Below are 14,795 nucleotides of genomic sequence, written 5' to 3' on the forward strand. Positions count from 1 at the left end.
TCTCAACCTTACACAAACCACACTGTCCTCAGGTTGTGAACCGGTAAACACTTTCTCAACCTTACACAAACCACACTGTCCTCAGGTTGTGAACCGGTAAACACTTTCTCAACCTTACACAAATCACACTGTCCTCAGGTTGTGAACAGGTAAACACTTTGTCAACGTTACACAAACCACACTGTCCTCAGGTTGTGAACAGGTCAACACTTTCTCAACCTTACACAAACCATGCCATCCTCAAGTTGTGAACAGGTAAACACTTTCTCAACCTTACACAAACCATGCCATCCTCAGGTTGTGAACAGGCAAACACTTTCTCAACCTTATGCTTCACTTTGTATGAGCTTGTGTTTGTTTATTTTTATTTTAATTCTCGGTAAACAAACTGATATCAAAGCGCCGTTTTACCAGAGCTGCTGAAAATCTGATTCTGGAGGTCTGTGTTCCCCAGGTATAAAACCCCCCCAAACACAGCCTTTAATGAGGTCTGTGTTCCCCAGGTATGAACCCCCCCAAAAACAGCCTTTAATGAGGTCTGTGTTCCCCAGGTATAAAACCCCCAAACACAGCCTTTAATGAGGTCTGTGTTCCCCAGGTATGAACCCCCCCAAAAACAGCCTTTAATGAGGTCTGTGTTCCCCAGGTATAAAACCCCCAAACACAGCCTTTAATGAGGTCTGTGTTCCCCGGGTATAAAACCCCCCCAAACACAGCCTTTAATGAGGTCTGTGTTCCCCAGGTATAACCCCCCCCCCCAAAAAAACAGCCTTTAATGAGGTCTGTGTTCCCCAGGTATAAACCCCCCCAAACACAGCCTTTAATGAGGTCTGTGTTCCCCAGGTATAAAACCCCCCAAAAAACAGCCTTTAATGAGGTCTGTGTTCCCCAGGTATAAACCCCCCCCCCCCCCCCCCCCCCCCCCCAAACACAGCCTTTAATGAGGTCTGTGTTCCCCAGGTATAAAACCCCCCCAAACACAGCCTTTAATGAGGTCTGTGTTCCCCAGGTATAAACCCCCAAACACAGCCTTTAATGAGGTCTGTGTTCCCCAGGTATAAAACCCCCCAAAAACAGCCTTTAATGAAGTCTGTGTTCCCCAGTTATAAAACCCCCCAAACACAGCCTTTAATGAGGTCTGTGTCCCCCAGGTATAAAACCCCCCCAAACACAGCCTTTAATGAGGTCTGTGTTCCCCAGGTATAAACCCCCCCAAACACAGCCTTTAATGAGGTCTGTGTTCCCCAGGTATAAACCCCCCCAAACACAGCCTTTAATGAGGTCTATGTTCCCCAGGTATAAAACCCCCCAAAACACAGCCTTTAATGAGGTCTGTGTTCCCCAGGTATAAAACCCCCCAAAAAACAGCCTTTAATGAAGTCTGTGTTCCCCAGGTATAACCCCCCCCCCAAAAAAACAGCCTTTAATGAAGTCTGTGTTCCCCAGGTATAACCCCCCCCCCAAACACAGCCTTTAATGAGGTCTGTGTCCCCCAGGTATAAAACCCCCCCAAACACAGCCTTTAATGAGGTCTGTGTTCCCCAGGTATAAACCCCCCCAAACACAGCCTTTAATGAGGTCTATGTTCCCCAGGTATAAAACCCCCCAAAACACAGCCTTTAATGAGGTCTATGTTCCCCAGGTTTAAAACCCCCCAAAAACAGCCTTTAATGAGGTCTATGTTCCCCAGGTTTAAAACCCCCCAAAAACAGCCTTTAATGAAGTCTGTGTTCCCCAGGTATAACCCCCCCCCCAAAAAAAACAGCCTTTAATGAGGTCTGTGTTCCCCAGGTATAAACCCCCCCCCCCCCCCCCCAAAAACAGCCTTTAATGAGGTCTGTGTTCCCCAGGTATAAAACCCCCCAAAACACAGCCTTTAATGAGGTCTGTGTTCCCCAGGTATAACCCCCCCCAAACACAGCCTTTAATGAGGTCTGTGTTCCCCAGGTATAAAACCCCCCAAAAAACAGCCTTTAATGAAGTCTGTGTTCCCCAGGTATAAAACCCCCCCCAAACACAGCCTTTAATGAGGTCTGTGTTCCCCAGGTATAAAACCCCCCAAAAACAGCCTTTAATGAAGTCTGTGTTCCCCAGTTATAAAACCCCCCAAACACAGCCTTTAATGAGGTCTGTGTCCCCCAGGTATAAAACCCCCCCAAACACAGCCTTTAATGAGGTCTGTGTCCCCCAGGTATGAACCCCCCCCCAAACACAGCCTTTAATGAGGTCTGTGTTCCCCAGGTATAAAACCCCCCAAAAAACAGCCTTTAATGAGGTCTGTGTTCCCCAGGTATAAACCCCCCCCCCCCAAACACAGCCTTTAATGAGGTCTGTGTTCCCCAGGTATAAAACCCCCCAAAAAAACAGCCTTTAATGAGGTCTGTGTTCACCAGGTATGAAACCCCCAAACACAGCCTTTAATGAGGTCTGTGTTCCCCAGGTATAAACCCCCCCAAACACAGCCTTTAATGAGGTCTGTGTTCCCCAGGTATAAAACCCCCAAACACAGCCTTTAATGAGGTCTGTGTTCCCCAGGTATAAAACCCCCCAAACACAGCCTTTAATGAGGTCTGTGTTCCCCAGGTATAAAACCCCCCAAAAACAGCCTTTAATGAGGTCTGTGTTCCCCAGGTATAAAACCCCCCAAACACAGCCTTTAATGAGGAGCAGGCAGAGAGAGGCAGCAGGGGTTTGAGTTAGGTGTCCACTACGTTAGGTGTCCACCGCGGTAGAGTCCATTAGGTTTCACCAGTAAAAAAGATAAACTGTACCACACTAAACGTTACAGAATAAACACGGCCATGAGAGATATGACGAGCAGAGTTTAGCCTTGCAAACACACTTATTAAAGTCAAGAACGGTGAAAATCAAAAGAGAAGAAACATAAAGGTCATGCCTGGGGACCCACATATAAAGTGATGCTACATCACTAAATACTCTGAAATAAAGTGGGGAGGGTCTTTTTCCCCCAGTTTTACAGGAGAGTTGTTTACTTTCCTTTGCTAAAGAATTGGTTGTTTACTTTTGTTTTATTTCTTTGAAGCTGGCCACTTTCTTCCAGCAGGAGACAACCAGGGCAGTGGAATGGACCCCGATCCCTCTCTGCAAGGCAGGGCCAGAAGATAAGAGTGTGATAATATAAGACTGCTTTAAAGAGAAACAGCACGGGAGAGAAAAGCCAAACATTAAAGGATGCTTTGGAGACGAGTGTCTCCAATCGATTACAGTGGAACAGCTTGCTCAGATGGGCGAGATCTTAAAAGAGTGGTAACGGTTGGAAATTGTCGGCAGTTTTCAAAGGAATAAAGTTCCACATAACTGTGAGGTACATTTTACCGCACAGCAGATGCATGATAATTGTCCTGCTAAAGGGACGGTTTTGTGACGAAGGCGCTGTAGAGAAAAAAAAAGTGAGAATGGGGGAGAAAAGAGTTTAAGGCTGCGAAGATTAATCGCTCCTCTTAGAGCTCCGAGTCCTTTTCTCTCAGTAAAGGGGCTGTGTCCAGTCGCACCAATGAGATTAAGAGGAGAAGGAGGGAAAAATGAGATTGGTAATGTAGGCCTACCTCATAAGCTCTCAGGGTCCATAACGATGAACACAAATTTGACTGTCTGCATCCCAGCAACATCAGTTAGTAAATCATGTCTCCTTCATGAGAGAGAGAGAGAGAGAGAGAGCGAGAGAGAGAGAGAGAGAGAGAGAGAGAGAGAGATCATTGGAGTTCATTTCTAATTTTGTTCTTACAAATTTGAATCCGACCTTTTCTGCCCCAAGGCTGTCCTGAGACCAATCCAGAAATCGAGTCCTTCCAGGCTGAGATACTGTGTCTGGCAGTGTTTTTGCATGTGTGTGTGTGTGTGTGTGTGTGTGTGTGTGTGTGTGTGTGTGAACTGATAAAGACTCTAGCAGAGCTGTGTGCAGCCTCATTCTGGTTCAGCGGACTGAGACACCCCAGTTATCACCCCAGTTATCACCCCAGTTACCACCCCAGTTACCACATCAGCACTGCACTAAGACTACATCCCCCACACATCAGCACTGCACTAAAGCTATATCCCCCACACATCAGCACTGCACTAAGACTACATCCTCCACACATCAGCACTGTACTAAAACTACATCCCCCACACATCAGCACTGCACTAAGACTACATCCCCCACACATCAGCACTGCATTAAGACTACATCCCCCACACATCAGCACTGCACTTAGACTACATCCCCCACACATCAGCACTGCACAAAGACTACATCCCCCACACATCAGCACTGCACTAAGACTACATCCCCCACACATCAGCACTGCACTACGACTACATCCCCCACACATCAGCACTGCACTAAGACTACATCCCCCACACATCAGCACTGCGCTGAGACTACATCCCCCACACATCATCACTGCACTAAGACTACATCCCCCACACATCAGCACTGCACTAAGACTACATGCCCCACACATCAGCACTGCACTTAAACTACATCCCCCACACATCAGCACTGCACTAAAAATAGATCCCCCACACATCAGCACTGCACTAAGACTACATCCCCCACACATCAGCACTGCACTAAAACTATATCCCCCACACATCAGCACTGCACTAAGACTACATCCCCCACACATCAGCACTGCACTAAGACTACATCCCCCACACATCAGCACTGCACTAAGACTGCATCCCCACACATCACCACTGCACTAAGACTACATCCCCCACACATCAGCACTGCACTAAGACTACATCCCCCACACATCAGCACTGCACTAAAACTACATCCTCATTATATTACATTATATTATATTATATTACATTACATTACATTACGTTATATTGTATTATATTATATTATATTATATTATATTATATTATATTATATTATATTATATTATATTATATTATATTGTTATCTCGTATTTTTTATCTATATTTCTTTGCCTGTCTTTCTTTCTTTCCACTGCTGTTAACACCCAGATTTCCCCGCCTGGGGATTAATAAAGTCTTATCTTAACTTATCAACGTCAAAATGTTGCACTGTAGACGTTTAAAAATCCAAGGCGTTTAAGCTTAGCCTCTATTAGCCTGTGTTATGGTAATGAACTGAGACGGCTGTCAGTCCTGTTACGGCCGTCGGGGGAGGGGAGATCTCTGGGAGAGGTCGGTCTCTCACCGTTCGCGTGAGGCCGTGTGTCAGAGAGGCGGTGTGCAGTCCAGCACGTTTTCCACTCACATGACCTTGCACAAGCACCAGAACTCTGAGAGATATCTGTTTTCAAAGCCCGACCTGATCCCCTCAGCTTAAATAAAACATGTGCGAGAGAGCCAGAGGGAAGGGCTTCCAGCCGAAGATACAGTAAAGGAAAAAAAAAAAAAAAAAACTTGTTTGTAAGGGAGATAACAAGCTAGCCTCGGCGTAGTGGTAATTGGCCATCGCTCACATATACACACAGAATATTTATCACTTTTGACAGACTGGGTAAGGGTGTGGGCAGCACGTTTTTTCCCCATGAATAGTTTCACCCTTTGCAAGCTTTTTCTTTTCTTTCCTTTCCTTTCCTTTTTTTTTTTTTTTTTGAAGTGAATATCTGCAGTGAGCTGAGTGCAACGGGAGTGCAGCGGAAACGCTGGCCGGAACGCCTCGGGGTGCACACTCCGCACTCCTTAACAAGCATACGAGGGTCCGATTAAATCAGGAGCTTGACACACACACTCATTACAGATAACGTTCCCAGTGCTGAGGTCCCATCCCGCTTTCGTTCAGAGCTTTCCTCTCAGTGAAAGAGAGGAGGTGAATTCAGAACCCGATGTGAGAGATGCTCCACGTCAAAGCAGCTTCTGGAGCCTTCAGCTTAAGGTGAAAAAACCTCGAAACAAAATACAGACAATTAATTGTGATTGTAATTACGCTTTTAACCTTGATAGGGCAAGCACACTTGACTAGACGAGGAATAGTCACCGGGGAGCTGTCCCTGTGTCCTGTGTGCCAGTGGAAAACTCTTTTGGAGGACTCTTTGGTCAAAACATCTTACATCTGAAGAGTCCAACTTAGATAATAAATCATTTACTGAGAGGGCATGTGAGAGGAACTGTGGGTTTTCATTTGATCCCCCTGCATTAGACAGCTCTGACTCATTCCTCCAAATAAAGAGACCATTTATGTCCTCTGTCTGCATTTATTCATATCATATTATCTGTGAATACATGCCTTTCTCAGGCAGAACAAACTAAATAAACAAAATTTTAATAAACTAAGACTGCAAAAAAAAAAAAAAAATATATATATATATATATATATATATATATATATATATTAGCAATGTACCACAAAATATGAAAAATCTCTGCAGTGGAACATAACACTGACGTAGCGCAGGCAGAGAAACATGTTCTTGTAGGATCAGCATCCATCTGTCATCCTCTCATCAGTCTGTCATCCTCTCATACGTCTGTCATCCTCTCATCCCTCTGTCATCCTCTCATCTGTCTGTCATCCTCTCATCCCTCTGTCATCCTCTCATCCCTCTGTCATCCTCTCATACGTCTGTCATCCTCTCATCCCTCTGTCATCCTCTCATCCCTCTGTCATCCTCTCATCTGTCTGTCATCCTCTCATCCCTCTGTCATCCTCTCATCCATCTGTCATCCTCTCATACGTCTGTCATCCTCTCATCCCTCTGTCATCCTCTCATCCCTCTGTCATCCTCTCATACGTCTGTCATCCTCTCATCCCTCTGTCATCCTCTCATCTGTCTGTCATCCTCTCATCCCTCTGTCATCCTCTCATCCATCTGTCATCCTCTCATACGTCTGTCATCCTCTCATACCTCTGTCATCCTCTCATCTGTCTGTCATCCTCTCATCTGTCTGTCATCCTCTCATCCCTCTGTCATCCTCTCATCCATCTGTCATCCTCTCATACGTCTGTCATCCTCTCATCCCTCTGTCATCCTCTCATCCCTCTGTCATCCTCTCATCCGTCTGTCACCCTGTCATCCCTCTGTCATCCTCTCATCCCTCTGTCATCCTCTCATCCCTCTGTCATCCTCTCATACGTCTGTCATCCTCTCATCCCTCTGTCACCCTCTCATCCCTCTGTCATCCTCTCATCCGTCTGTCATCCTCTCATACGTCTGTCATCCTCTCATCCCTCTGTCATCCTCTCATCCGTCTGCCATCCTCTCATCCCTCTGTCATCCTCTCATCCGTCTGTCATCCTCTCATCCCTCTGTCATCCTCTCATCTGTCTGTCATCCTCTCATCTGTCTGTCATCCTCTCATCCCTCTGTCATCCTCTCATCCGTCTGCCATCCTCTCATCCCTCTGTCATCCTCTCATCCGTCTGTCATCCTCTCATCTGTCTGTCATCCTCTCATCCATTTGTCATCCTCTCATCCCTCTGTCATCCTCTCATCCCTCTGTCATCCTCTCATCTGTCTGTCATTCTCTCATACGTCTGTCATCCTCTCATCCGTCTGTCATCCTCTCATCCCTCTGTCATCCTCTCATCTGTCTGTCATCCTCTCATACGTCTGTCATCCTCTCCTCCCCGCTTCTTCTCACCTCTGTTCTCTCTCTGTCTTTCTCCTGCAGCCATGGACTCTGTCTCGGCGAAAGGGAACCTGTGCTCTGACACGGGCCGGCCCTGTAACCCTTGTCTGGATGCGGCAAAAGCCTGCAATCTCAACGACACCTGCAAGAGACAACGCTCCATGTACATCAGCACGTGCACCCGTGCCACGCCCATCATGCAGCTCCAGGAGCCCTGTAACCGTAAGCGCTGCCACAAGGCCCTGCGGCAGTTCTTTGACCGCGTGCAGACGGAGTTCAGCTACCCGCTCCTCTTCTGCTCCTGTCAGGACAAGGCCTGCGCGGAGCGCCGGCGTCAGACCATCGTGCCCTCCTGTTCGTATGAGGAGAGGATCAAGCCCAACTGCCTGGAACTCAGACAGCTGTGCCGGTCCGACCCACTCTGCAGGTCAGTGTCCCACAGAAACACACACAACGACCTGATCTACAGTCAGAACCTAATATGGTCAGTCAGCGACACAGGGACCGGTCGCAAGGTCTGATTAATAACCAGAACCATAGACGTGCAGTCAGTCATATGACTCTAATTAGTCACCTATACGAAAACCAAACATTAGCAATGAGTTCCAAACTGAAATCTGTACAGTAACAGACTGACAGCAGGCCGCAGGGCTCTGTCAGACCTGCATACAATAAAGGACACATGGCAGGAGACTGGACCACTGTGTAACAAGCTGGCTTGTTTTACGGAAACAACAGAGCTCTGCAGGTGTGTGAGTCAAGTCCGCGCAGCCCGTCAGAGACGTTCAGGTCGGCTGGTTGACTGAGCACAGACGCAGACATTAATTAACCCATGCCTTTGAGCCAAATGAAAATCAATCACTTCAGATTAGCTCACACTACACTCTCTCACACGTAACATTCCTGACTATCATTTACAGCTATGTTAGCACACCTAACTATACACTCCCTTTACCCTTCACAAAAATTCCCCTTAAACCCTCACAAAGGCATCGATGGTCATTCTCAGCCACAGTCAACTGAATCTTTCCCAAGACTAAACTTATGTCGGCTGGAGGAGGGGTGTGAATATGTAGCTGACTGTAGTTTTTTTCATGGATTGGACAGTTGCAGAAATGCTGTGAGTTTATGTGAAATGTCAGAGTTAGTCATAGATGAGTATCAGTGAGTTAAGTCGGTATGACTGGAATATAAAAAGAGAGACAAGTATGTCAGCAAATAACAAACTAACAAACAAACAGATGCATGAGCAGGGGCGGATCGACCTTTTTAAAAGTGGGGGGTGGGGGGTAGGGGTGGGGTGAGTAATTCCCCCTTGAAAAAATACCAAATCATAATTAACTTCCTGCATTTCTACATTTCCTATAAGCCTTAAACGTTTTTTTATGTTATGAGTTTTTAAATTGATTTGGTCTCAAAAATACACTTACAAAAGGTAACATTTACAAAAAGGGAAGTTGAGAACATAAGAACGGAACGAGGCAGTAGACCGATCAAGTTGACCTGACACTAAAACGACGTCGACCTTTTAATGTTCTGTTCTGAGAAATTCTCCTCCTCCTTGACTTCCCAACACGCCTCTCTGGCACAAACATGCTCAAGTGTCCACGTTATTAACTAAAAGATTAGGGCAAATCTTAAACCTATTTCTATTTGACAGTTTACCTGTATAACATAATTGGCAACTTCCTCCTGGACTTCACAGAGTTCATGCAGCAGAAAACAATGCACACTGAGGTGTAACGGCTGGTCGCGGCCGCATTACCACCTCGAACGTACATTTTTTTCTGCTGCCAAAACTTTGTGTCATCCATTATTAACATTAGCTGACTAACTGGCTCACATTAGGGATGACTGACCTAGCTAGCCACCTCATCAAGGATAGTTTAGTTTAGGCTGTATCTTCCATGGATAATGCTAGCTGGAATCACTAGACAAGACACCACTGAGACAGTGTCCTTTCTACATTACTAACTGTCTACATAGCCTGACACAGTGTCCTTCCACATTACTAACTGTCTACATAGCCTGACACATTATCCTTTCTACATTACTAACTGTCTACATAGCCTCACACATTATCCTTTCTACATTACTAACTGTCTACATAGCCTGACACATTATCCTTTCTACATTACTAACTGTCTACATAGCCTGACACATTATCCTTTCCACATTACTAACTGTCTACATAGCCTGACACATTATCCTTTCCACATTACTGTCTACATAGCCTGACACAGTGTCCTTCCACATTACTAACTGTCTACATAGCCTGACACATTATCCTTTCCACATTACTGTCTACATAGCCTGACGCAGTATCCTTTCTACATTACTAACTGTCTGCATAGCCTGACGCAGTGTCCTTTCTACATTACTGACTGTCTACATAGCCTGACGCATTATCCTTTCCACATTACTGTCTACATAGCCTGACACATTATCCTTTCTACATTACTAACTGTCTACATAGCCTGACACAGTGTCCTTTCTACATTACTAACTGTCTACATAGCCTGACACATTATCCTTTCCACATTACTAACTGTCTACATAGCCTGACACAGTGTCCTTTCCACATTACTAACTGTCTACATAGCCTGACACATTATCCTTTCTACATTACTAACTGTCTACATAGCCTGACACAGTGTCCTTTCCACATTACTAACTGTCTACATAGCCTGACACATTATCCTTTCTACATTACTAACTGTCTACATAGCCTGACACATTATCCTTTCTACATTACTAACTGTCAACATAGCCTGACACATTATCCTTTCTACATTACTGACTGTCTACATAGCCTGACACATTATCCTTTCTACATTACTAACTGTCTACATAGCCTGACACATTATTCTTTCTACATTACTAACTGTCTACATAGCCTGACACATTATCCTTTCCACATTACTAACTGTCTACATAGCCTGATACATTATCCTTTCCACATTACTAACTGTCTACATAGCCTGACACATTATCCTTTCCACATTACTAACTGTCTACATAGCCTCACACATTATCCTTTCTACATTACTAACTGTCTACATAGCCTGACACATTATCCTTTCTACATTACTAACTGTCTACATAGCCTGACACATTATCCTTTCCACATTACTAACTGTCTACATAGCCTGACACATTATCCTTTCCACATTACTAACTGTCTACATAGCCTCACACATTATCCTTTCCACATTACTAACTGTCTACATAGCCTGACACATTATCCTTTCCACATTACTAACTGTCTACATAGCCTCACACATTATCCTTTCTACATTACTAACTGTCTACATAGCCTGACACATTATCCTTTCTACATTACTAACTGTCTACATAGCCTGACACATTATTCTTTCTACATTACTAACTGTCTACATAGCCTGACACATTATTCTTTCTACATTACTAACTGTCTACATAGCCTCACACATTATCCTTTCTACATTACTAACTGTCTACATAGCCTCACACATTATTCTTTCTACATTACTAACTGTCTACATAGCCTGACACATTATCCTTTCTACATTACTAACTGTCTACATAGCCTGACGCATTATCCTTTCCACATTACTGTCTACATAGCCTGACACATTATTCTTTCTACATTACTAACTGTCTACATAGTGTGACACATTATCCTTTCTACATTACCAACTGTCTACATAGCCTCACACATTATCCTTTCTACATTACCAACTGTCTACATAGCCTGACACATTATTCTTTCTACATTACTAACTGTCTACATAGCCTCACACATTATCCTTTCCACATTACTAACTGTCTACATAGCCTGACACATTATCCTTTCCACATTACTAACTGTCTACATAGCCTGACACATTATCCTTTCCACATTACTAACTGTCTACATAGCCTGACACATTATCCTTTCCACATTACTAACTGTCTACATAGCCTGACACATTATCCTTTCTACATTACTAACTGTCTACATAGCCTGACACATTATCCTTTCTACATTACTAACTGTCTACATAGCCTGACACATTATCCTTTCCACATTACTAACTGTCTACATAGCCTGACACATTATCCTTTCCACATTACTAACTGTCTACATAGCCTCACACATTATCCTTTCCACATTACTAACTGTCTACATAGCCTCACACATTATCCTTTCTACATTACCAACTGTCTACATAGCCTCACACATTATCCTTTCCACATTACTAACTGTCTACATAGCCTCACACATTATCCTTTCTACATTACTAACTGTCTACATAGCCTGACACATTATTCTTTCTACATTACTAACTGTCTACATAGCCTGACACATTATTCTTTCTACATTACTAACTGTCTACATAGCCTCACACATTATCCTTTCTACATTACTAACTGTCTAAATAGCCTGACACATTATTCTTTCTACATTACTAACTGTCTACATAGCCTGACACATTATTCTTTCTACATTACCAACTGTCTACATAGCCTGACGCATTATCCTTTCCACATTACTGTCTACATAGCCTGACACATTATTCTTTCTACATTACTAACTGTCTACATAGCGTGACACATTATCCTTTCTACATTACCAACTGTCTACATAGCCTCACACATTATCCTTTCTACATTACCAACTGTCTACATAGCCTGACACATTATCCTTTCTACATTACCAACTGTCTACATAGCCTGACACATTATCCTTTCTACATTACCAACTGTCTACATAGCCTGACACATTATTCTTTCTACATTACTAACTGTCTACATAGCCTGACACATTATCCTTTCCACATTACTAACTGTCTACATAGCCTCACACATTATCCTTTCCACATTACTAACTGTCTACATAGCCTGACACATTATCCTTTCCACATTACTAACTGTCTACATAGCCTGACACATTATCCTTTCCACATTACTAACTGTCTACATAGCCTCACACATTATCCTTTCTACATTACTAACTGTCTACATAGCCTGACACATTATTCTTTCTACATTACTAACTGTCTACATAGCCTGACACATTATTCTTTCTACATTACTAACTGTCTACATAGCCTTACACATTATCCTTTCTACATTACTAACTGTCTACATAGCCTGACACATTATTCTTTCTACATTACTAACTGTCTACATAGCCTCACACATTATCCTTTCTACATTACTAACTGTCTACATAGCCTGACGCATTATCCTTTCCACATTACTGTCTACATAGCCTGACACATTATTCTTTCTACATTACTAACTGTCTACATAGCGTGACACATTATCCTTTCTACATTACCAACTGTCTACATAGCCTCACACATTATCCTTTCTACATTACCAACTGTCTACATAGCCTGACACATTATTCTTTCTACATTACTAACTGTCTACATAGCCTCACACATTATCCTTTCTACATTACCAACTGTCTACATAGCCTGACGCAATATCCTTTCTACATTACTAACTGTCTACATAGCCTCACACATTATCCTTTCTACATTACCAACTGTCTACATAGCCTGACACATTATTCTTTCTACATTACTAACTGTCTACATAGCCTCACACATTATCCTTTCTACATTACTAACTGTCTACATAGCCTGACACATTATTCTTTCTACATTACTAACTGTCTACATAGCCTGACACATTATTCTTTCTACATTACTAACTGTCTACATAGCCTGACGCATTATCCTTTCCACATTACTGTCTACATAGCCTGACACATTATTCTTTCTACATTACTAACTGTCTACATAGCGTGACACATTATCCTTTCTACATTACCAACTGTCTACATAGCCTGACACATTATCCTTTCTACATTACCAACTGTCTACATAGCCTGACACATTATTCTTTCTACATTACTAACTGTCTACATAGCCTCACACATTATCCTTTCCACATTACTAACTGTCTACATAGCGTGACACATTATCCTTTCTACATTACCAACTGTCTACATAGCCTCACACATTATCCTTTCTACATTACCAACTGTCTACATAGCCTGACACATTATTCTTTCTACATTACCAACTGTCTACATAGCCTGACGCAATATCCTTTCATGCCTCAAATCTGTTGACAGCCTCAGAGGCCCTTTTCTCACAGTTAGTTACAGTTAGTTAATTTGAATTTGTTCTCTTTTCTCTGACTCTGATGGATTGGCTGTGATGGGCTATATGGCCGTTCATTCAACCTACAGTTACTTGGCCCCTGTGTGTATGTGTGTGTGTGCTTGTGTGTATGTGTGTGTGTTTTTTCAGTCACAGAACTTTTTTGCAGATTTTAGTTTCGTTTAATCCCACACAAAAGAGTGGCTGGGGGTTGGGGGGGTGGGGGGGGGTGGAATCGTGTTTCAGCGAAAGTGGGGGTGTTACAACACCTGCATCCCCGCAGTTACGCCCATACGCATGAGCTCATCTTATCATCTGAAAGATAAAAAAAAACAAACACAAAACAAAACAGTGCTTGACATTTCACTACTATTAGATCTGCATTTGAATGTCCTCCTACTATTAGAGCTGCATTTGAATGTCCTCCTACTATTAGAGCTGCATTTGAATGTCCTCCTACATCTTGCGTCTCCTGAGAGCCAGACTGACTAGGTGCCGGGCTTTGAGTTCTCATACAGCGCGTGATTAATAAACCAAATTAGAAATGTGAACCCCCCACCATGCCAGCCTCACAGCGCTGGCACACGTCTCTGTCTGTGCCAGGCTTCCCGCTCTCACCTTGGTCTTCAGCCCGACGGGAGACTGGAGGACGTCCAACAGAACTGTCTCGATGACACGCCCAGCTCTGCAACGGCGACAGCCCGAGCGCTCTGGAGAGCATGTGTATACCTGTGTATAAATGAATACAAAAGCCTGTCCGTCACAGGGCTGAGGAACATGCAGTCCTGTCCTCACATCCTGTCCCAGTAAACACCAGTGACAGTCTACAGGGGAGTGTTGGGTGGTGAGGTATAGGAAACATTAATGACATGAGCTGTTGTGCCCTTTGCAGTCCAGGCGATAAAACCATCATTGTCTCTGATGTGTACGGACAACATTAACATTCTTTATTATCTGATCCCTAAGAATGCTGCAGAAAGTTCCTTTGAATTGAATGGGCCACCCCAACATTCCGAGGTCCGATATTACTTGATAATGACCGCCGAAAAAAATTAATAACCGCTGAGAAAAATTAATGACCGCTGCCATTGGTAACGGGTTTTG

The 14,795-nt window shown here is 43.7% G+C and overlaps 1 protein-coding gene across 1 annotated transcript in view; it reads left to right on the forward strand.

Annotated features, from left to right (window-relative positions):
- gfra2b (GDNF family receptor alpha 2b) overlaps window positions 1–14,795 on the forward strand; it is a 50,726-nt gene that overhangs the window by 18,462 nt on the left and 17,469 nt on the right. The window contains exon 4 of the mRNA XM_030768124.1: window positions 7,594–7,978. Within this exon, the coding sequence (XP_030623984.1) occupies window positions 7,594–7,978 (385 nt within the window). The remainder of the gene's footprint in view (window positions 1–7,593; window positions 7,979–14,795) is intronic.

Source organism: Chanos chanos, chromosome 3 (genome assembly GCF_902362185.1).
Source record: "Chanos chanos chromosome 3, fChaCha1.1, whole genome shotgun sequence".
Taxonomy (NCBI): Eukaryota; Metazoa; Chordata; class Actinopteri; order Gonorynchiformes; family Chanidae; genus Chanos; species Chanos chanos.